This window comes from Pleurodeles waltl, chromosome 9 (genome assembly GCF_031143425.1).
Source record: "Pleurodeles waltl isolate 20211129_DDA chromosome 9, aPleWal1.hap1.20221129, whole genome shotgun sequence".
Lineage (NCBI taxonomy): Eukaryota > Metazoa > Chordata > Amphibia > Caudata > Salamandridae > Pleurodeles > Pleurodeles waltl.
The window spans coordinates 60,079,622-60,102,050 of NC_090448.1; the positions used below are offsets into that span (position 1 = coordinate 60,079,622).

A 22,429-nucleotide genomic window follows, 5' to 3' on the forward strand; every position below is an offset into this window, starting at 1 on the left:
CCCCAGTGCCCCGCCCCTTTAACAACATAATGACAAACATAGTTTACTATTGTTTTGTTGTTAAAGGTTTGCAGCGGTTGATGCTGGCGTGGGCGGCGACGCTCCGCTGCCATAGCGCAGGAGCCGCCACTAGTGTTCATGATCCGTAAACCTGTGAAGTATGAGATTTCAAAGTAACAAACAGCAGGAGATCTTGAGAAGAGGAGTTTTACTCTAAAAGGACTAGAAGGCGCTGAGCCCACCATTGAGCGCATCTCTTTCTGCCACAACCGCAGATGAGAACACGTTGCCGTTACCTCTGCAATGATGCCAACACATCCAGCAATGTCTGCGGCTTTGGCTTGGGCACCACTCATGCCCCCGAGACCCGATGTGACAAAGACCTTCCCCGCCAAGTCGTCAAGGCCAAGGTAGCGTCGTCCTGCATTCAACACCGTGAGCTTTGCAACAAGAAATAACAGAATGATCAAGCGGTTACCAGATCAGAACCTTATGTAGTTAATCAATGACACAAATAGATCACTTTACCAATGTAGCTGTCCGCAAAAAACTAAATTTGAATGGAGCGGTCTCATCATTGCACCATCACATGGAGGAGGATATGATGATTTAAGTGAACTAAGATGAACAGAACAATCATTCTTCCGCGCCTCACCCCCAATCAACGAAAAGTGTAAATAAAACAACATTCTGGCATGTCAAACAGCACAGATGAACATTTTATCCTTTTTAACTTTCATTATTTAACAGAGGTTGCCAATTATATACAATGTTCCCAAAACACTGCATGGCCTGAATTTCACTACTGAAATTTACTTATATTAACACATTCCTATGCAGGGCATTATCTTCTCAAAGGCTAGCCCCAACATGGGATGAAACCCTGTGCAAACCAAGCTATACTTAGTTTTTGCCAAAATGTGCTCTACCCCTTAAGATCACACTGCCTTGTCCTTGAAGGAGGTTTCAGGATTTTACCCATTGAATGTAGTGTTCATCAACCTCAACAAATATTTTCAGCAGTGCATTGCCTGCAAGCTTAAACAGGATTGGCATCATACTAATAACCTAAAACATAACAGCATCATCACAATAAATACAAGGTGCAGGGAGGTGCTTCCTTCAGTGGCCAGATGAACCCTCCCTTTGGTAGGCCTCATGGGTTAGCTTCTAGAAGAGACCTTTGCAGCAGGCACTACGGGTAATCACTTACCACTGTACCGTGGACTATCCCCTGCGGTCCAATGTAACAGTAGCTGCCCGCAGTCATCTGTCCATACCTGCAAAAAGCAAAGACCAACATGACTTCAATCACAGGGTGAAACCTATCCAGATGCACCCCACCTCGATCCAATACTGCTTTTAACACTCAACCACAGAAAGGTCTGATCTCAAGGCCCTTAGGGTGAACCGCTCATTAATGAGCAATTATGTTATTGCCAAATCTCCCTTCAAAAAGGTGCCACATGACAGCTTACAACTTTTTAACCATTTAACCGCTGGGGTGTTTGCATATCTCTGCGCCTGACCCATTTATTTAAGAATTAGAATTAGGTTGTTTAAACCGTGTACCTCTTTGGTCTCTTTGTATGCGTGCACGAACATCCTTCTTATGGTACATAACGGGCTATGTAATGGTGCAAACCACGCAACAGTCACACTGAAGATGTGATGAAAAATTTGGAAAGATTTTCGTTTTTTCAATAAATTTGCTCAATATTTTGTTGCATTTCTCAAATGGACAAGCATAAATCCTGGAACACTAAGCAGGGAAAAATGGGCGCGAATGTCCGGAGCCCAGCAAATACCAAATATGTGTGAGTTTTCCTAGGCAATATAGTTGGCACCATTGTTAAAGTAACACCTGTCACCATGTATGGTACACTGCTCATTTGAGGGCTCAAATTCAGGATTAGAAGTATTAAGCAATATAATTTCTATTTGTGTGTGACCTTTCCTTAACATAAGGTTTGTCAGCTCTTTAGCATTTTTTTTTTTTTTTAACCTAAATTGTAATTCCCTCAAGAATCCCCTGTGTGTGGACAACATACCCCTGCCAAGGCCTGACCCAAACTTTGTTTCTCTGTGTTTGAGGTGTGGAGGTTCTAGAAATGTATGGGTTTTCTATGGGTTCAGGCCACATGCATTGCATTTGGGAAATATGGAAACAAATGGAAAACCTAATGTCAGCCGAGTCTGCCTCTCTTTTGGAGGAAACCTGCCACAACCATATATTTTCAACATCTCCACATCTCAAGGTTTTCAGTGCTGGCGGCTAGACGTTCCTCATGTGAATTGGCTCGTGGGGACAACACACTGAACAAGATTTTTTTCCCCCACTGAATCATAGTACTTTACTTCAGTCTTTCTCACACAGGAATACATCCCTGACGAGACTGGATCCAAATCTTTGTTCCCCTAGGCCTTCCGAGAGGAGGGTTATCAAAGTTGGGGATTTTCCTTTGATCTGAGCAGGGGTTCCCACATTGGACACTAGAGAATGTTTTTGATGGTGGTACTAATTCTATTGGCGATGCCTGTACCATTTGAGCCCGGGGTTAGCCAGCACAAAGAGAAACATATCAACCTACAAATATTTATGAAAACTAGAGACAAAGGGGACTTGATGGTGATTTGGTTTGCGTGAATCCAAACAGTTTTATTATCCAGGATCCCCAGCAAATATAATCGTACAGGTAGGCCTACTTCACAGGAGAGGAGTAAGTCAAAACTGTGACTTTGTGAAGAACACATGGACAATATTCTGGCTTCACACAATAACAGATTTGACCGGTTCCGGTCAGTTACAATAGACTAATGCACACAAGCGAGGTATTTCCTTTCATGAGTAGACATGTGAAAACACAGGGTGGTGGGAGATTGATGATCCCCATTGTAAAAAACGGGGTTATTGGTTAAGATGAGTATTAACTCTGATCAAGCAGCAACCACAATCCGTGTCGGGGCAAACCACAAAAATCACTAAATTAACCTGTGCTTAAACCTCTGGTAGCCTCACACAAAGCAGTCAGGCTTAACTTGGAGACAATGTGTTAAGTAAATATACACCAGACAAGCAATAATAAAGTGAAAACACAACACAAGAAAAATCCCAAACTAATTTAGGAACATAGCGTAACCTTTAATAAACATAATGAGACTACAATGAAAATAATCCAATCAGTAGAACTGGAGATATCACATTTTTAAGTTTTAAGATGAACTAGTACCAAGAGGCAGAAAGCAATACCTGTGGGTTTCTGGTACCATTACACCAGGACAAAGTCACAAGTTCTTAGAGTTGGGGGCAAAAGAACCAGGTGTAGGCACTCAACTTCTACTCTCCCACTCACCAGTCCAGGTGCGGTATATCCTGGGACTGATCTCAGTCTAAGATATGTATACTGAGGCTGTACAGGTGCCTGGCAAGCCAGGGCTTCCAAGACCGAGCAGTGTAGGGCAGATGGGGGGGTGGGGAGCTTGAAATCAGCACCCCCCTGAAGGTGGGGGGGTGGGGGAAGACACTGTGCCATATAGGGGTCTGCCTGGTGTGCGTCTCCAGACCTCTGTCACAGTGACCGTACAGGGAGCACTCCCAGGCCAGAAGTAGCTTCACCAGGGTCTGTCTTGGGCTTGTCTGTTCTCAGAGCTGGCAACCCCTGATCCACTGGTCATCCTACTGTGGACTATATCCACCTCCTGCCCCTACACTTGGGCGTCCATACTCTCCCACCGGGAGTAGTACACCCAGAAACCAGAGTTTTCTCTGGGAGAGCCGCCACTCCCAGCTCAGGACAGGTGATAATTCATTACTTAGAAGGTAGTCAATGGGCATCTGGGGGACAAATTATGACATTCCTCTGGGTCACTTCCTCAACCCTTTCTGGTGATACCAGAGCCATAGAGCGGACAACAGATGCCCTTAGGACTTCGTCACACTACACACCTGTGCGGTGTATTGACCTGAAGAAACCATCCTTTCCAGCACCATGGTATGGCTGGTACCTGTATCCTTCAGGGTAGTGACAGGGATCACATTAACCCTAACCTGACAGATGGATGCCTCCCATCAGGGATCAAAAGTTTACCCTTGGAATTCACTTCCCAGCTAAGGGACACAAGGGAATGCTCTACTATAAGCTCCTGGAAATCCCCCACCAGTGCATGGTCTATGGGTACAGACCAGGTCCCCTTGCTAGTGTCACAACTTACAGAAATCAAAGCACTAGTTAAAAATGGGGGCACCTTGGGCCACCACTCACCAGAGCACCCCCACTATTCTTAGAAGGGGCATGGGAAATCTTCCCCACCCCTACCCACTATTCTAGATCTTGTCTGGGTCACTGTGTACCTCCCCCTTACTCTGTTGGGAGAACTTGACCCCCTCCCTACGTTCTCCTCATGGACACTCCCAGGTACATTCTAAAGGACACTGTTTTCGGAGTCAGCAGTCCACCTCTTTGGCAATCTCCCATGAGACCATGATCATGCAATTTATCAGGTGTTGGAGCAGCTCTGTAAAACTACTAAGGGACAAGTGCTCTCTGGCAATCGGATTGTTCAGCCCAAGGTTATCATTTGTATCACTGCCCTTCACCCAACCATCCAGTGCCCTGCAAATGTGATCCACATAATCCACCCAGGACTGATGGGGCAGCTTCTGGCTGTCCCTAAACTTCTGCCTACACTTCCTGGGGTAAGACCATACTTCATGACAAAGGCATCCTTCAGGAGTGGATACTTCATCATGTCTCCCTTCTCTCGGACTAACAGAGCATTTCTCAGTTCACTTGGAATGAGCCCCCAAAGGCTGGCTCCCCAATCCTCCTCAGGGGCCCTGTGCCATCTCTATATCAACCTCATAGGCCTCAATCCACTGGTCAATATCAGCCCCCAAAACAAAGTTAGACACCAGGTCTTTGGGGATATGGACCTTCTTGTCTCCACTGGGTTATTGCTATCACCATTGCAGCTGGACTCTGAGACTTGTTTAGGGTTCAGCTCTTTAAGACTCATTACATGAGCTGTTCTCTACTCATCTAAAGCAAGTTTCAACTTGGCAAGCTGCTGCAGCTCAGGACCTACGGCCAGGCCCTCTCCTTATCCTCAGGGTCATCCGCTCCCGGCTCTTCTGCAGTGGCCTGCATCCTGCCTACTATGTCAAAGGATGGTAGTGCTTGGTGGTTTTCCTTCCCACATTCAGCCTCCCCTCCTTGCAGAGGCCCTGCAGTGCAACCTTGCTGAGGTTGTCAATATTGAGCAGCTCCATCTCCACTGTAGCTAAAAGGATATCAGTAAGACTTGCATTTGAAAAAAATGACCAAATTGGAAACTAAGGAGAATTTTAAAAAGGTTGAATCTGATGTCTGATTACATGAATAGGATTTTAGTGTCACACAAAATCACTGAATGGCACTGCACAAACAAATCCTGGATCCCAACACTGAACACCAATATTATAATGTGGCTTATTGGTTGAGGGGGGTGTTAATCCTACTCCAGCAACAACCACAATTCTTGTCGGGGTGAACCACGGAAATTACTAAATTAACCTATGCTTAACCCTCTGGAAGCCTGGCACATGTTAAGCAGTAATGAAGTGAAAACACCGCACAAGATAAATCCCAAACCAATTTAGAAAAATAAAGTAGCTTTCAGTAAACAACATAAATCTTTAAAATTCAGTATCTCCAGTTACAGATTGGATTTTTTTTCCCCCATTTTGGTCTTACGACAAATTAGTGCCAAGAAGCAAAGAACGCGAACTGTGGGACTCTGGTTGCGCTAGACTGGGACAAAGTCACAAATTCAGGCTAGCCACAGTGGAGCAAAGGCGGGGTACAGGACCTAAGTTTGGCCCTCAGAGTTGTACCATAGGTCCTTGGTGCGTGTGGCAGTATTTTGCAGGTTTCATGTCACTCCACCACAGTTATGATGCGGCTTTCAGCTTTGCATTTCTCTGCGTCAATTACAAAGAAGCTTGTAGCTGTGCTGAAAGGCTTTGCGACATCTGGAGTCTGTTCTGATGAAGCCTTCAGCTGTGCGGCAAGGCTTTGTGCTGGATTTAGTGAAACCTTCAGTTAGGCCAAGAGGAGCCAGCCAAGGGTCCAGGACTGGGGAGTCACCTCTTGGGAGTCAGGCCTTCCCTTCATCAGAAGCCAGCAGGGCTCAGGCAGGTTCGGTTGGAGGCTCAGTGCAACAGGCAAGTTGCAGGGAGGCCTCTGGAGCATGTTGTGTCCCTGTACTCTGACCCTTGGAGTCTGTCAAGTAGCCTGGGATGAAAGGAACAGGTCCAGTCTTCCTTTGCAGAGAACAGGGAAGGCCATAAGCAGCAGGACACTCCTCCGGTGAACAAGGCAGGCTTCAAGCAGCAGGGAAGTCCTCTGGGAAGCAAGGCAAGCATCAGAGGAGTCCTCTTGGAAACAAGGCAAGCCTCAGGCAGCAGGGCAGTCCTTCCTCTAATGTCCACAGGCCCAGGAGCATATGGAAGAGGTTGTTCAGGAGGTACAATATGTATACCTGTGTCAGCCTTTGAGGTGGGAGTGACGTCCTGGCTACAACACATCTGGGTTCAGTAAGTTCTTCCCTTACTCTCCAGTAGTGTTTAATTTGTAAACAAAGTAAGTGCAGAGGCCCTCATAAGGAGCTCACTTCCATCTCCCATTGTCACTACCAGCATTACAAATTACAGTTACAACACAACTGCTAACCATCAGACTCCTACAAGTGTGACAATTCGGACTATTCCAGCCTCCAAAACTATAAGAATGGCATTGGCAGCAGGTATTGTCATTTTCGTGTATGCTGAATTAATAAACAACTGTTGTTGTGTTAGACTTAGATAAGCAGCCCAGCCATATAACAGACTGTCAGAAGTGTCAGTGTTGACAATTAAGTGCCAGTGCCGAGCACCAGAAACCACCAGCTCAAAATGAACCACTGCCCTGCCGAGGTTCTAAGTAGTCAGGGTGGGCAAAAGACTGGTGTAAAGTCCCCTTGTGTGTGCTGGAGGCAGCCCTTTGACATTTAAGTGGGGCATGGAACCACCCCGCCACTCCCATTCTGGCAGGATGACCCATTCTGCCACACCTAATCCCCTTTGTTTCACGGTCTGGGAAGAATACACAAAGGTGTGTTGTTAAGCTATTCATTCATGTGACCCAGAACACTGGCAGGACGACGAAACGGTTAGACAAGAAATGTGAGGAAATTCTATTTTTTAGCCAATGTTTGACCAGTGCAGGGAATTTTAGCTCAGAGAAACTGGTGAATTCTATGCAAGCCACACCACCCACAACTCTTACAAGAAGCTACTGTTTAAAAGCATCTGGGATTGGAAGGTTTACTTTTGCTTGAACCCAGCCACAGAGTTCTGCCTGCACCAGAAAGGAGCCTCACACTGTTTGGATTTCTTCTAAAGCTATTAAAAAAAAATCTTTGATAGGGCATGCTCATTCAGCTCCTTTGTTTCACAGTTCCTCTCATAAACAAACAGAGAGGCATTGTGTAACAAAGGAGCTGTGCTAAATGGAAACTTTATGTTGGAATGTTGAGGGCTTGGTGGGAGAGGGTTGGAGGAGCTGTGCCGCTCCACCAAACTTCCCACCACTCTACCTCTGATCAACAGAAAGGTGGATTGAGCTGGTGAGCATCGTTAGGCAGGGGGTGGGGTAGCAATAGTTGCCCTGTGCCCCTTGGCATGCTGGTCACTATACTCACTGTCTGCCTGCTTCCATCCCTGTGGATGTCTTGGTTGCAGTGTTAGTTTTCTACTACCCGAGACCTACTGTCTACACTTCAATGCTTTGGGATGGCCCTTGGTCATATTGGATGCTTTGGCTAGCTAAGTTCGATGCTACCAATTTGCTGGCTTTTCTTCCTTCGGGTTTTTATCCCAACCCAGAAACCTAACTTTTGTACCATCGTTTTTACTGGAGGTTTATCCTTTCACTGCTGACAACTCTTTTTTTTACTTAAAAAAAAAAAAAACGCCAGGCCACAAGCTTAATAACCCGTCAGCAACTCAGCCACTCCTATAACCTCCACCAACCCCGTTTTGTCTTTTTTTTTAAATAAATAAAAATAAAGATGTTTTGCGACTAGCAATTGCATACTGATAACAGGCTACTTGCTTCAGTTTTTTGTTCTATATCGCAAAGCATTTTTTTTAATTTCCTGCTCCAAAATAGCAGTCCACAATCTTAAGAATAAAGTACAAGAAAAAAAATGATTACAGGTTGGCTGTCACGTACGAGCATGTATTGCCATGCACTGAGGGTCATCGTGGACTGTCACGTTAATTTAAATCTAAACACATTCCAAGATGTTCATCTTTACCTGAGCAGATGTACGGGTGGATAGACTGGATTTTTTTTTTCAAAGTCTGAACTAATAACTCTGATATTGGGGCCGGTGTGTGTCCAGGTACAGCAGAGGACATTTGGTAATGGCTTGTTGTACTTCAGGAACAAAATATTTTGAGATGGCGCCCTTTGCATGGAAAGGCGACCATGTTTCAATGGATTTCGGCCATAAATTATGCCAATCCCCAAAGAACATCGGCAAGCCTATGGCTCTGCATCTGCATTTGAAAGGCACGACCCATTGGCTCTGCCAGTGCTTGTTGTATGCCTGTCGCACCTCCTGTAGTCCCTTGCCTTCCAGTCTACACTTTTTCTATTGGGCAACACGCCTAACTTCTCCACTCACAACCACCATGTTATTTCCCAAGATGCAACGTCTCCATATCCCCCTCTGCTTTGCCCACAATCAGTGTATGTGGTCAGTCCTCTCCCTGATCCTCAACAATCATTCTCTTGAAGTCCTGCATGTTGCCCACTCTTCTTCACATACATACCACCAGCACCCAGAGCTTCCTTGCCTTCATGATCACCACGTACTCTCCTGGTGAGCTAAGGTGCAGCCCGCCAGAGGTGCAAGTCACTCTTGCTGGCACCTTTATTGAATATGTGTCACCGTGTTCTCCAAAATGCACCACCGGCTGCATACCAAGCCCTCGACACTCCTGCTGAATAGGCGCAGCTCATTTTCTACACATGTTCTTTGTATAGTGCTTAAGGTTTTTCACAACTCCTAGAACTTCAGTGACCCCAACATGAATGGCAGCACACCCACAAATTATTCCAGCACCACTTCAAACTTTGTACGGGATGCGGTGGGTTGAAAGGAACTGACATCCTGCTCCACAACTTTATTCTTGCAAGGGTGGATTAATCATACTCCAATTATTGATTAAGCAGCGATCGATAAGAGATTAAAGGAGCAATGTGACTTTTTGGAAGAAGAACGTGTTGATGAGTGCACAAGCCACCTGCATCCTTGCTACTCGTCCCCAATAAATACAGCTTCTGGAATTTATTAAGACACACACACACACACACACAACATGACATACTTATAATTATGAGGACCGGCCATTGACTGTAATGAAGTGTGTATTAACTATTCTAATTCCATGCGCGCTTTGATAGTAGGGAAGGTTATAAAGTGGACTAAGACGAATATCACTGCACTTTTAGTTTTTTTATGCACTTGCTCAAAAATATCTAAACACACTAGGAGGACCGGTCCTCCTAACGCACCGGTCCTCCCAAGGATAGTGTTTGTGTGGAACTGACAGTGTTTACCCACACTATGAGGACAGAACCGGTCCTCACAGTGTGGGATGGAGATAGAGATATCTATATATAGAGATATCTATATATATATATATATATAGATATCTATATATAGAGATATCTATATATATATAGATATCTATATATAGAGATATCTATATATATATATATATATATATAGATATCTATATATAGAGATAGATATATATATATATCTCTCTCTATATATATATATATATATATATATATATATATATATATATATATATATATATATATATATATATATATACATACACACACACACACACCCTTTAATTAGTTGGCCATGCCTAGCAGTGTCAGTCGGATCTGCTCTCTGTAGTTAGTAAGCAGTGACATCACGTCACTGCTGCTGCAGACTGGGTAGAGATGGACCAGCCACAATATTAGCAGGGTGACTCCAGCCAGAACAGAGCCAAAGGTCGGGCTTGTCTCTAAAATCCAGTGTACGAGCAGAGACATGAAAGTACTTGGCGTGTAAATTATCCAACAAACATCAAGTAGAAATGTGATAATGCTGCTCACAAAAAGTGTATTTCTTAAACAAGCTGATGCGTTTCAACTTAGTACTTCATTTTATATTGCTTCATTGAGAGGCGTTTTTTGAAAGTAGAAAAAAGTCATTTGTAATGCATTTCCCAAACGTAGCCTAGGCCAGTGGCTCCCAACCTGTGGTCCGGGGACCCCTGGGGGGTCTGCAAAGCCTCCTCAGGGGGTCCGCGACTGCTAAACAAATTAAATAATATTAACATATTAGGTCCCCAGCTTTCAGTAATGACTCAGCGGGGGGTCCCCAGATTGCAGTAGAGATTCAGTCGGGGTCCCTGGGCTCCAGTAATGATAAAGTGGGGGTCCACAGAAGTCAAAAGGTTGGGAACTACTAGCCTAGACTACTGTAGATGGAGCAATGTTATATATAGTCTGTTAAACATGAGAATGTTGTACAGCACATTTCCTGATCTCATGTGCTTGAAGGTACCCTCATTTGAGGCAATGAATAAAAAGGAGCATCAGCAAAATAAAATATTTGCTAGGATCACACAATTTGTTCAACCGTGGAAGCCGGGATTGACACCAGATTTTCTAGATTTATGCAATTCAGCTACTAGATGTGTTTCTCACTCTCTAGCCCATTTTCATCAAAAGTCACTGCTTTGTTATTTCTTGCTGCATGAGGTTATAATGTTTGGGCAGGCAGACGCCACATGAGAGCTCCACATGTTCTGAGCTCAAGGGTCAATGAGGACCTTGAGATGAGCCAGGTGACTGGCTTGGGATTGCAATAGTCCACCCACCATTAGGACTGGACCTAGGATTACACTGTGACCTTTGAGGAGGTGTGTGATGTACAGGCAGGTTGGAGGGCATGATTCTGATTGGGCTCTTGCCAGTTACTCACTCCACATCAGTCTGCCACCTGCAGTGCATTAAGTCGGCCGGGCCTTGCAATGTCTCACATGCAGTAGTAATTAAAAAAGGTTAACACAAGTCTCTATCGGGTCCTAAATTCATGTCATTTAGAGGCAAAAGAATGCCCTAATTCCCAAAAATGACTGCAAAAAGTTTGGAGGTAATCCAGGTCTCTTTAACAAAGATGCTACCCCCATTTAAATTAATTTTTAATTTAATCTTGCATTAGTGAAGTGCATTTTTTTTCAATATGTTGTGTTTCTGCAGTTTTTTCATGCAACGTAGGACTCTTATGCCAACAGAGTTATTTCTAGGCTTCTGGTTGAGTTCCAGTTGTGGGCGAGTGCTCATGACAGGACTCGAGCCAGAGCTCTGGAGAGGAGTTTGAAGGCAGTGTGAATTTCTCACAGGGCCAGTCAATGTTTTAAAGGTGTTCAGAATGCATGCAGATACAACCTGGGCGACTACATCCCCTGCTGTTCCTGCCTCTCCTAAGCCTGCTCTGCTGATGCTAAGTAATGGCTTGAGCTAGCTTACTCTCCTGGGCCACTCTGCCCTACATTGCTCTAAGGCAGGACTGGACCCGAGTAGACTGCACAGTGCAGACTATCCTACAGAGGCCCTCCACTGGCTGCACTACTTTTCTAAATAAGTGAAAACTAACTCCTCTGACCCTGTCCAGTATGATTGCCCCATTCTATTCAGTTGGGTACAACTCATTGGTTGTTGGGAAATCTCAGACTCACACACCTCCTCCCCTACCATTATCCAGTAAGCTAACCAGAGAGCAACATTACTTACATGGTCACGCCCATTGCAAAGAGTTTCTCATACTCTTCCCTCGAAGAGTAGTTTGGTATAACCTAAAATGAAATAAAAATCATATTATTCTTGGAAAGGTCCACTGTTAATTATCTGCTTTGCTTCACCCTAAAGAGATATTTGATTAACTGGCAATATTGCTATTTTATCAAATTTAAAACAGAACAGTTTGAGTTATTAGCTCTCAGGTTGGCTTTTAAGAACTTACATAATGACACAGGGCCTGGATGATGAAAATCAAGTATTGGGCATCTACAGTGATTTATTATTTAGGCAAAATTCTGATGGCATCTAAGCAGTCAATCTCCACAGCTGAGAGTCCTCTCTTTTTGCTTAAGGAAAAATATTAGCAAACTAATAAATAGTAAAACAAAACTGAAAGTAGAACCAGACTCTCCTGGGAAATGGGTGCCAGGTGGACCAACATTACTCTCAAACAGAAAGCACAGTAGGCACAAGTTTTAAAAACATGGAACTCCTGGACCATGAAAATCAAATTTCCACCCTGCAGTGTTCAGAACTGACATATACAGGAGAACATGGCGTACTACTCTTAACCAAAGGAATGAAGAAAAAAAAAGAAAAAGAAAAAAAAAAAAAGAAAAAAAAAAAAATCACAGATCCCTGGACTGGATCCAATCACACCTGAACAATAGGAGATACAAGAAGAACTTTAAAGTTTTAGTACTCCCATTGACTCCTCAAAATGACTTATCCGATTGTTCCTTAAGTAACTAGGGGCCAGATGTAGGTACAAAGCAAATTGCGACTTGCAATTTGCGACTTGCAATTTGCGAGTCCGAGCGACTCGCAAATTGCAACTCGCAATTTGCTATGCAGAACGGTGTCTCAGACACCGTCTGCGAGTCGCTATGGGGTCGCAAAGACCCACCTCATTAATATTAATGAGGTGGGTCACAAATTGCGGCCCCATAGCGACTCAGGGCACTCACTGACATGGAGGCCTGCTGTAGTCAGCAGACCTCCATGTCCGTGACTGCTTGTAAATAAAGCAGTTTTTTTTTTTCTCAAGTGTAGCCCATTTTCCTTAAAGGAAAACGAGCTGCACTTAAAAAAAAAAAATCCGAAACCTTTTGTTTCTGAATTTTTTCAGGGCAGGTAGTGGTCCCTTGGACCACTACCTGCCCTGAAAAAATATTTTGGGGTCCATTCACAAAGGGGAAGGGGTCCCATTGGGACCCCTTCCAATTTGCGAGTGGGTTACCATCCACTTCAAGTGGATGGTAACTGCGACTCCATTTGCGACCGCGTACACGGTCGCAAATGGAATTGCATACCACTGCGAATCGCAAATAGGAAGGGAGCACCCCTTCCTATTTGCGAGTCGGAAATGCATTTTGCGAGTCGGTCCCGACTCGCAAAATGCATTTCTGCATAGGAAACTCCGGTTTGCGATTCGCAAACGGCAATTTTTGCCGTTTGAGAGTCGCAAACTGGTTCCTACATCTGGCCCTAAGTCATTTTCTTAAATAACTCTTGAAAAATGCATAATTCCCAAAAAAGGTTCAAGACAATGTGCATAGATCTTTAATGATTCATCTGTAAAGCTGGGTAGTCGGATTGCTCTAGAACAGATCACGTAAATACTTCCACGTTTGCTTCACTGCTCAGGCCATGTCACTAAAAGGGAACCAAGCATATGTGGAAGTCAATTTCCTGCTCAGAGTACATTTGTTTCTGTTAAGTCTCCAGTTCACCTGTTTGATACTTATGGACATGTAGTAACAGCTACAAGAATAAACATCATGGCCACTGAATGGGGCTTCAGAGCACAAAGCAATAATGAAATCACCAGCCTGAAACTATTGAACTGAACTGGCCAATAATTAACCTTGCATACTCCTTATGGGAGATCTCTCAGCAACTTTTGTCACTATCAATAAACAAACATTACTGAACACTTTCAAGTGCTGTGTGGGTTTAAAGATGAAGGTACTAAATTGGATCATGTTTTAATTTGCAATAATCTGATGCCATCTTGTAAAGATGAGAGGCTCTTTAAAAGGCCATATTTACCAAGTTGGTGGTGCAAAGAGGCAATTTATACTGAGCTCCTAATAAATAAATACATTTAAAAAAAATGGTAAAGGAGAATTCTCAGTCTCCAGAGCCTGACTGCATGCCTGTGGCCAACCAGGTACAGGGAAAGCACAAAGGTTAATAAGTGACTCAGGGTGTTGCGTATGTGTCCCTTCCCTGGTGTGGGTACTTCTGTGTGTTGAGTGTAGCTTACCTTGATGCACAGACCATGTGCGTGTATATTAAATGTTATAGCCTCATGGCAGGGCACCTGGATGAAGACGGTGGTGATCAGTCCTCTGAAGACCATAAACAATGTTTTGAGTTTATGTAAACAACAGTGCACATAGTTAAACTACAGGAATGTACATAGTAAGCACAAGGCCACCATATACTCTGCTCAGTCCATACATCGGCTCCTCCACAGCATGTTCTCCTGTCACAGAGTTGGGTACCTTGGTGACCGGGATGGTGCTCTGGGAGTTGACCAAGAGTTGTTGGAGCATAAAGCCCAGCAGTAGCGGCAGAAGATGGAAAGACAGCCCAGTGGGATCTGGGATCAAGGGTTGAGGGCTCCAGTAATACAATGGCTACACCTATGTGAATGAAATGGGTTTGATGCTTCATTAGAGCCCTACCAGGTGAAGCTATCAGGATCTTCTTACAGTCCTTTTAGATCTGCTACAGGTCCAGGCAGGCTTGCAGGGAAGCATACAGCCTGCACACAGTTAGTGGCAGCAGCTGAATTCCTGGTTATCCAGCTGAATGGGGTGCTGAGGACGTCTTTCCACTAAAGTACCAAGGAGATTAAATCCATGTCAAGCATTTTCTAAGCATGTGGTCTGGCAGACTGAAGGAGGCCTATGGCCTCCAGGTTGTCTGCTCATCTTCCATGGTGCTCATAACCAGAGAAGCAGCGCTGTCACGTTTCCCAGGTTCATGCTTGAATAGCTCATCCTGCCTGGGCTATTCTTTGCACTGCGAGTATTTCACTCCGGTTTATTCCCTAATAAAATTTAGATACTAGCTACAAGTCTCAAAATGCAAAGAAGTAACACACTAGATGAGCTACCGACTCCTGGACATAGAAAACTTGAGTTCCATTGAGAGCAGGCGAGTCTATGGATGCAGGGCTGTGTGGATGCTCGGACCTCCTGGGCAGGATCCAGGTCCATCATTATTCCTTAGAGAAGGTGATCTGATGAAACAGGACTGATGATCAGAGCTGCATTGGAAGGCACATCCGGGACCACATATAGGTGGAAACTGATGGGGACTTAAAGCTGAATATTGATTAACTACACAGCAAAGCCTATTGAAAGCATATTTAAAGAAGGGGGGGGGGGGGAGACTGACGGAGGGCGGTCTGGGGGGGGTGGGGTGGGTGGGGCAACCCAAAGAAATCTGAAAGTCTGCGCTCTCACTCCATACCCCGGAGGCTTCTCCTCGGAGCGGTGGAAGTCTGTTTCGAAGGCTGCAAAAAGGTCTAGTAGAAGGAAGGTGGCTCCTTCTCATCGATGGCAAGGTGGGGATGATTCAAAGCTCATAATACTGTAGGGGCACAGTTATCAATGGGGCAGCTGGTCCAGTGGCACCATGGTCTAATGGCCTGAGTGGCCCACACAACCCTTACTATTGCCCTATTCCACTTCCAAGCCAGCAGTTAGAGGGCCCATTTGTCTTGTTAACACTGGGAGACAAGACATCCTTGCTACGGCACTGGACACTAGGACCGCCTATGTACCATAAGATGGTTCGAAGATAGATTGCACCATACTCAGGGTAAAGGACATTGTTTTTGAAGTCTAGCACCAATGGTGGAGGAATGGCTCCTGGAATTAAATGCCCAAGTAAACTATGAAAAAAGCTATGTAATGTAGAATGACACCCGAGGACACATATGGCCATATATAGCTACATTGTGATGAGTTACATCCATGAAAAAGTGTTGCTTTGGGTTTGGTTCTCCTTTGCCCATTTTGTAATCTTTCATATTTGTATCTTTTAGTGTAAAGATTAATACGAGGATTCATTTGTTGAATGCTAATATATGCTTGTGACACATATAATGAATGCTTCTTTTTTCTCTAAATGCATAAATATTCCTATTCGATCTAGCCATGTGTCAAACGTGTTTTAGATAAAGTTAATAAAAAAATTTTTAAGACGAAAATAACCAGATACACGTGTACTAAACATCAACACATCACAGTTCATGTCTGAGATCCAGTGATCAACGGAGACTATACGTACCATCCCATTGGTGATAACTACACGAGGAGCATTGTGATGGCTTGGGAAGAGGCCCAGCGGATGGCCACTGTACATCACTAGTGTCTGGTCCTCTGTCATCTCAGCCAAATAGTTCATCACCAGCCAGAACTGTGGGTTTAACAAAGCAAAAATACTAGTTTGAATGTAGGTGGCAACACTGAATATAACAACTACATCCAATATTATTGGAAATGTAACATTTTTAAGGCAGTTTTGCAACTTTTGCTGAAAGCTCTAAGATGTTTAGAATTTAGAATGTACTGGAATTGAAACTAAAGATAAGATACAGTGATGTAGGCAAACTTGAATTGGAAGCCGGTCTCCTGGACCCATAGCAGAAATCGTAGACAGTAGGTCATAATCATACAGTGGTTTTCACGGTTCCCAGTTTTGCTTCATTCTTGGTTATTGTTCAGATCTGCAGGTGTAAAGCCTTAGTAACACCACTTCTACATTTTGCACCTTTGATTCTCTTGAAGTTGCCAATTTTGTGCAGAATGTATAAGTTATTTATCTTTGGTACTCCTGTGATGCTGTTTCATATCCTCCATTTGACCCCATCCTAAGCCCCTACACAGAAAGGCCTGTCTATCATTACTGCAGCAGGCCCAGGCCATACAGTCCAGTGGTGTGCAGGGCCCACTGCAGCCCAATTATGGCTCCCAGCTAGGGGCCAATTTCTCTGCCTGTTGAAGGGTCCATAATTACTTTTCTACTAATAGATGGTCCTAAATTGCAGGGCAAGGCAGCAGATCATCACTTTCACAGCAACAGTTAAGTTTTCCGAGCTTGCAGTGTCTTCGGCATGAGAGGGAGATCCTCCGTATTAAGGAAAGCTACAGGATAACAGCAGAATATTGACCAAAATAAGCAAACTTTACTTCCTAGAATGTTCCACCCTGCTTCCAGGCAGGAGCTGCAGAACCTCACGCCCATTTCTAGTTTAAATTGGGGCAAATGAATGACCCTCATTCTTTAGCACACAGAAGAATGGACAGGTGCCTTTTATGACAATGGGAGAACCTGGGACAGTTTTTCTATTGTTAGCCCAGACAGGTTATCATCAAGAACACCCACCTACTTTGTGATAGTATTCACAGGTAAATGATGGCTACGATAGGTGATCGAGGGTGAGAAGCACTGGTACATCACGCAGAGAGGAAATCCACTCAGTGCAGGAGCTTCATTAAAGCCTCTCCTGCTACGTAGACCGAGTCCAAAAATGGATACTCGCTTGGCCTGGGAGACACCTCTGACATGGAGTAGATGGGCGAGGGTCTAATGGACAATCGCTACAGGAAGCCAGCAGAGGCTTGGAACGACATCATTGACGAACCTAAGTGGTTCAGACGTAACACACACACACCCAAAGGCAGAGAATCCATGCACACAGAGGAGTGGAGAAAACATACCTTCAGTTGTGCCTAGGCATGAGGTGGTCTACTGTAGCAATCCTTCATCACTTGAGCAGGAGCCAGACGACAGAGCTCTAAGCCCCCCACTTTATGGTGTCTACTTGAGTTCCTACTGAAAGTCACATATCTAAGCCGAACTATTCTAACACACAACTTGTGAGCTATTGGAATCTCTCCAGCTACCTGTACCAAATTAGAAGCCGTTGATTAGTTGAATTAATATATGTATGCCAACATTGAAAAGTGTGCTTTCAAGAAGAAAATATGTATATTTTAGGAAATCAAACTGAGGCTAGGAAAAAAAATGGCTGAATTTTCAAAATATATTTACAAGTGATATTTGAGAGAGAAATCATGCTGCACTGGGTTACTTTGTACTAATATCATTCCTTTTTTTTACATCACTGTTGGCACCTGTTACTAATGCACCAAGGTGATTAAATCTGGTAATCTTTCATATAGTGGCTAGTAACCTAATCTTGCCTGATGTGGTCACTGTTACAACACTCATAAAAATAAAAGTTGGGATGAATTTTATTGAATACAAGTAGATCTTATTTAAGTCTGGAAGAAATGTTATTTAAGCTTGAGTAATCGGAAAAATATCTAATTTTGCATCTCACTTGACACAGTTACTGAAAATGTGATTATACCCGTGTACATAATTATGAGTAATTGGGCACAAAAATCCTTCACATGAGTCTAGGAACAACAAAAATAGCAATCTACTGCTGCTCTTCATATTTTGTTGCATTGAAAGCCATTTTCTTAAAGTAAAATGCATCCTTTGGGCCATTTTAGATAAAAGGGTGCATTGTGCACTAACAAAATAGTTCAAAATCATGGGTTACCCTTCTAGCGCATTTCTTTATAGACTTCCATATTTATATTTTTCTGTAATTTTGCATAATTATGCTATAGCAAATTACGCAAGTTTCGCCCACTACTACTCTTATTAATGAAAATTTTGGAGACCCATGCCTGCATGTTGCTATCAAATACACATATGGTGGGGTCCTTCGGAATCCTCACTATTGGTAAATAGGGACGGTAAAAGGTTTTTGCATCTTCAAAGATCACAATCAACATCTGATTATCAATCACTGTGACTATGAGCAGAAACTCCTTCCTTTTGGAGATCGATCTTGTCATTTTTCAGAGAGGCTCAACTAGAATAGAAGAATTGGAAATCTGTGATCACAGTACACCAGGAATGGAACTCGCAGCAGAATATTGTGTAAGAAGGGTAAATGTGCAATCCATGCTGCCATGAGTCGGCAGTATTCAGAACTACAAGCCTACTGGGATCCAGAGGACCAAAGCTCAATCCCAAGAAGGGTACCATGTACTGCTAATTGTTCTAGTCAGCCATAATCCTCTGGAATTTTCTCTGCAGGGGCTGAAACTAGGTGTAAAAATATCAGCCCCTAAACGAGTGACACACAGGTAATCGTCATCTCCCAAGGAAAGTGTCCCTAGTCAACAATCCGAACGGTTCATGGGGAGAGAGTTAAAGAACTAGTGAAAATATAAAACTGTTCTAAGACTACGCTGGAGCTTTACACTACAAAGACTATGGAATCCCCCAAAACTCTAAAGTTCCTCTGTTTCAGAGCTCATATTCAACGCAACCAAAAGATACATTTTTTGAACTCCTGGAAGTAGGCAATGTATTCAATCGAACCAAAAGCCTGCAGGCCATCGCCAGCAGACCATCATCAGTGCATCTAGATCTAAGGGTTATGATATGGAGCCCCCAGCTCAGCTCCACAGTTCTTCTACATATCTTTATTAGGGCCTTTGTTCAACCCCATCCAGTGCAATGTATCTTGAAAAATGGCATGAAAAAAAGTACCTGGGAAATGTGCTGCCTCCAATTATTGTGGGACTGGTAACGAGCCAACAGGTCACCTCGAAGTGTAGGAAGGCAGTGTGGGTGGAGAAGCTTAAGGCTGGCTTCCAAGGGACCTCTGACACTTGTTTGATAACCACAGATGGCTATGCCAACAGTGTGTCTACAGAGGCAGGCGTAAGCCGTTGGGAAACTAGGTAGAAGGATCCATGGGTTAAGGGCTCTTCATAAGATCTTGAGGCAGTCAGTGTAATCATCTGGACCATGGTGGACAAGTTAAGTAGCCAGAGAAACTAAGAATGCCTGGACTCCCTGGATTCGCAGTCTGTGAAAGGACCAGTTTATTGAAACAGTCAAAAGGGGGCAGATGCGTGGTCCAAGAAGAGCAGAACGCCCGAAAGTGGTATGTACTCAGAAAAACATTCCATCATCCAGGTTCACAAACATTGGACAAGAATACCCTGAGACAGAATTCCAGTTTATCTGGGTCAGCATAGCCAAGCTAACAGCGGAAGGGTCCAAATAGCCCAAGTGGCATTCAGCCAGCTTCTAACCCAAGGGCCGTCCTGTCAGGTCACCGGATTAATTCGCTCAGTTAAGAACCAAGCAACATCTGAAATGGTAAAGACGAAGAACAGATCAATGGAAAATGCAGACAGACAGGACGAATAGTTCCAGGACAAACAGATGTGTTACACTGTATCAGCCACATGAGAGCCAGCCTCAGCAAGTAGCTCTTCAGGATCAATAGGACTAGAGTTGGTATAAAGACGGTCAGTGATTCTTACAACTCCTACCCTCACACTTGAGATCGCCCTCAGCCTTCTGTAGCATTACCTTTGTTATTTTCTCCCTCCTTGGTTCCCTCTGCCCCTACCCCCCTCCAAACATTTTGATACTTACCTTCTGCTGCTTAGTTTTGCCTCCCAACTTCTAGACTTCCGCCTTACTGGCGATATGGGGGTCTCTTATCCTTCTTTGGCTCCTAGGCAAGGTACCCAGTACGCCTCAGGCTAGTAGTTCACCTTCACGCTCCACAGGGTAAGTAATATGTCGAAATACTGTTGATAAGCTCCAAGTTTCTTACTGCCACGCTGCACAGTGTATTGTGCTCTTCTCCTTCAGGTGGGGAGGCTGCTGTACTTTGATTACTTGCCAAGATGCTGTCCTAATTGTCTGTCTGGTCATCCACATCCAGGTCTTCCAACCTCCTACCTACAGGAGTGAGCCCCTCTGCGCCACCTATTCCCCTTGCAAATGGTTTCTTTAGCCTGCATGGAGCACCGTACAGGAGGTGAGCAGACTTGTGGTGGGACTGGCAATTGGCCTAGATCACTCAGCTTGTAGATATTTGGGCAGTTTAAACTGTCAGGACATAAATCATGGATTCCTAGGCTACTCCCCTAAAGGTAATGGCACAAGGGATAATAAAGATACATAACTATTTAGCCTTTCCTCAACAAGAAAGCTTATTTCTTCTTCTTCATAACATTAAGGGACGGTATGTGCAAATCCTCTTGGCATTTCCAAAGGCGAAGTAGCTTCTTCTACCAATCCAACAATTCCTAGCCGCTGACACGATTCCAGTGTCAGTAACTCCATGATAGATGCTTTGTCTACTACATTATTCACACTTTCATGATGCTTCCTAAAAAAAGTCATATGCAATTCTCATACTTTTCCATCTGATGGCACAAACCAATTTACAGTCATCAGCAAATCCATTAAATTCTCCATGAATCAAGCTGAAGTTACTTTGGTCTTACTGTATGTCAGTAAAGGTGACCTGCTGATCTTAAATCAGAGGATGTGGCTTTCTAATTATGCTGCTTTTGTGTGGCTATTTTTGGCAAGAAAACAACTTGATTAGCAGCACCGTACCACAGAAGTTAACAAAAGAAGGAAAAAGAGGGGAACAAGGTCTGGCTTGTGTCTTTGTATTGGAAAGACAGAGCATTTTGTAAGAGATTACCCCAGTTGGTGGGAAATGTTAGCATCATCTATGAAGGGCAAACCTCGGTCAGGACTTCTTCAAATTTAGACATACCAGTCGTAGAAGAATGGGAAAAGGGACATGTTCAGCTATCAATTCAATGAATCCCAACTCTGGGACATTTATACTAGATAATGCTATGGGCATCAACTGCAAAACCTCCTGTCTGGCTATGTCTTCTGGGGAATACTAGAACTAGGAATAGCTTTAGAAATCGATCATACAGAGACAATAAGATATGCCCTCATTGATAATCCTGGTTTAGATGTGGTGGTTTGAACACCTTGGCTTTGTAAACAATCCTTAAAGTAGAAAGATCAGATGATCACCTTTTAATCCATCTCTTGTACCAAGAGATGCTGTCTCACTTCAGATTTCCTTCCTCTGACTTAAGTGCAACAAGACTCAGATCAGCTTTCGGTGCCTGCAGCACAAAATGAGTTTCGTAAGTTTGTCGAGTTGTTTTTTAATTCTAAGACTCGAGACCACCTACCAGTTTGTTCGGCCCTGCTGAGACTCTGTACATAGTACTTGCAGGTGACGCATACATTTAGTGTTGGTAGGTTGGGTATATTTTACTTCAGGCACCAGATATGCTAACCACAGGCGTCAGACTGGTTTTGCACATCAACTGGTTTGAGACCTGGGTTTCATTTGTGGTGTGACTGATATACGGTCAACTGCATCACGGAAAAAACAAACATACAGGTTCACACAGTCTGCTCCCACAGAGGCTTCTGGTCAGCATCCACAAAGTGGGAGCAGTCCTATAAGGAGAGCTCCTACACAGCAACATATGTTACCATCCCAAGTCAGGAATTATAAACCTTTCAATAGTTTATGACCACGATTGTGGTTACACACGTGCAGCAATGCAACTCCCAAATGAGTGGTAACCCACTCAGAGAGTTGGGCTGGGTTTCAAAGCCAATCTCAAAGTTGA

At 43.9% G+C, this 22,429-nt stretch overlaps 1 protein-coding gene across 2 annotated transcripts in view; it reads right to left on the reverse strand.

Annotated features, from left to right (window-relative positions):
* Positions 1–22,429, reverse strand: part of UROC1 (urocanate hydratase 1) — a 168,941-nt gene that overhangs the window by 112,521 nt on the left and 33,991 nt on the right. For both annotated transcript variants that reach the window (XM_069206285.1, XM_069206286.1), the window contains exons 5-8: positions 16,206–16,334; positions 11,892–11,953; positions 1,214–1,280; positions 297–440 (exon numbers count right to left, since the gene is read on the reverse strand). In XM_069206285.1, the coding sequence (XP_069062386.1) occupies positions 297–440; positions 1,214–1,280; positions 11,892–11,953; positions 16,206–16,334 (402 nt within the window). The remainder of the gene's footprint in view (positions 1–296; positions 441–1,213; positions 1,281–11,891; positions 11,954–16,205; positions 16,335–22,429) is intronic.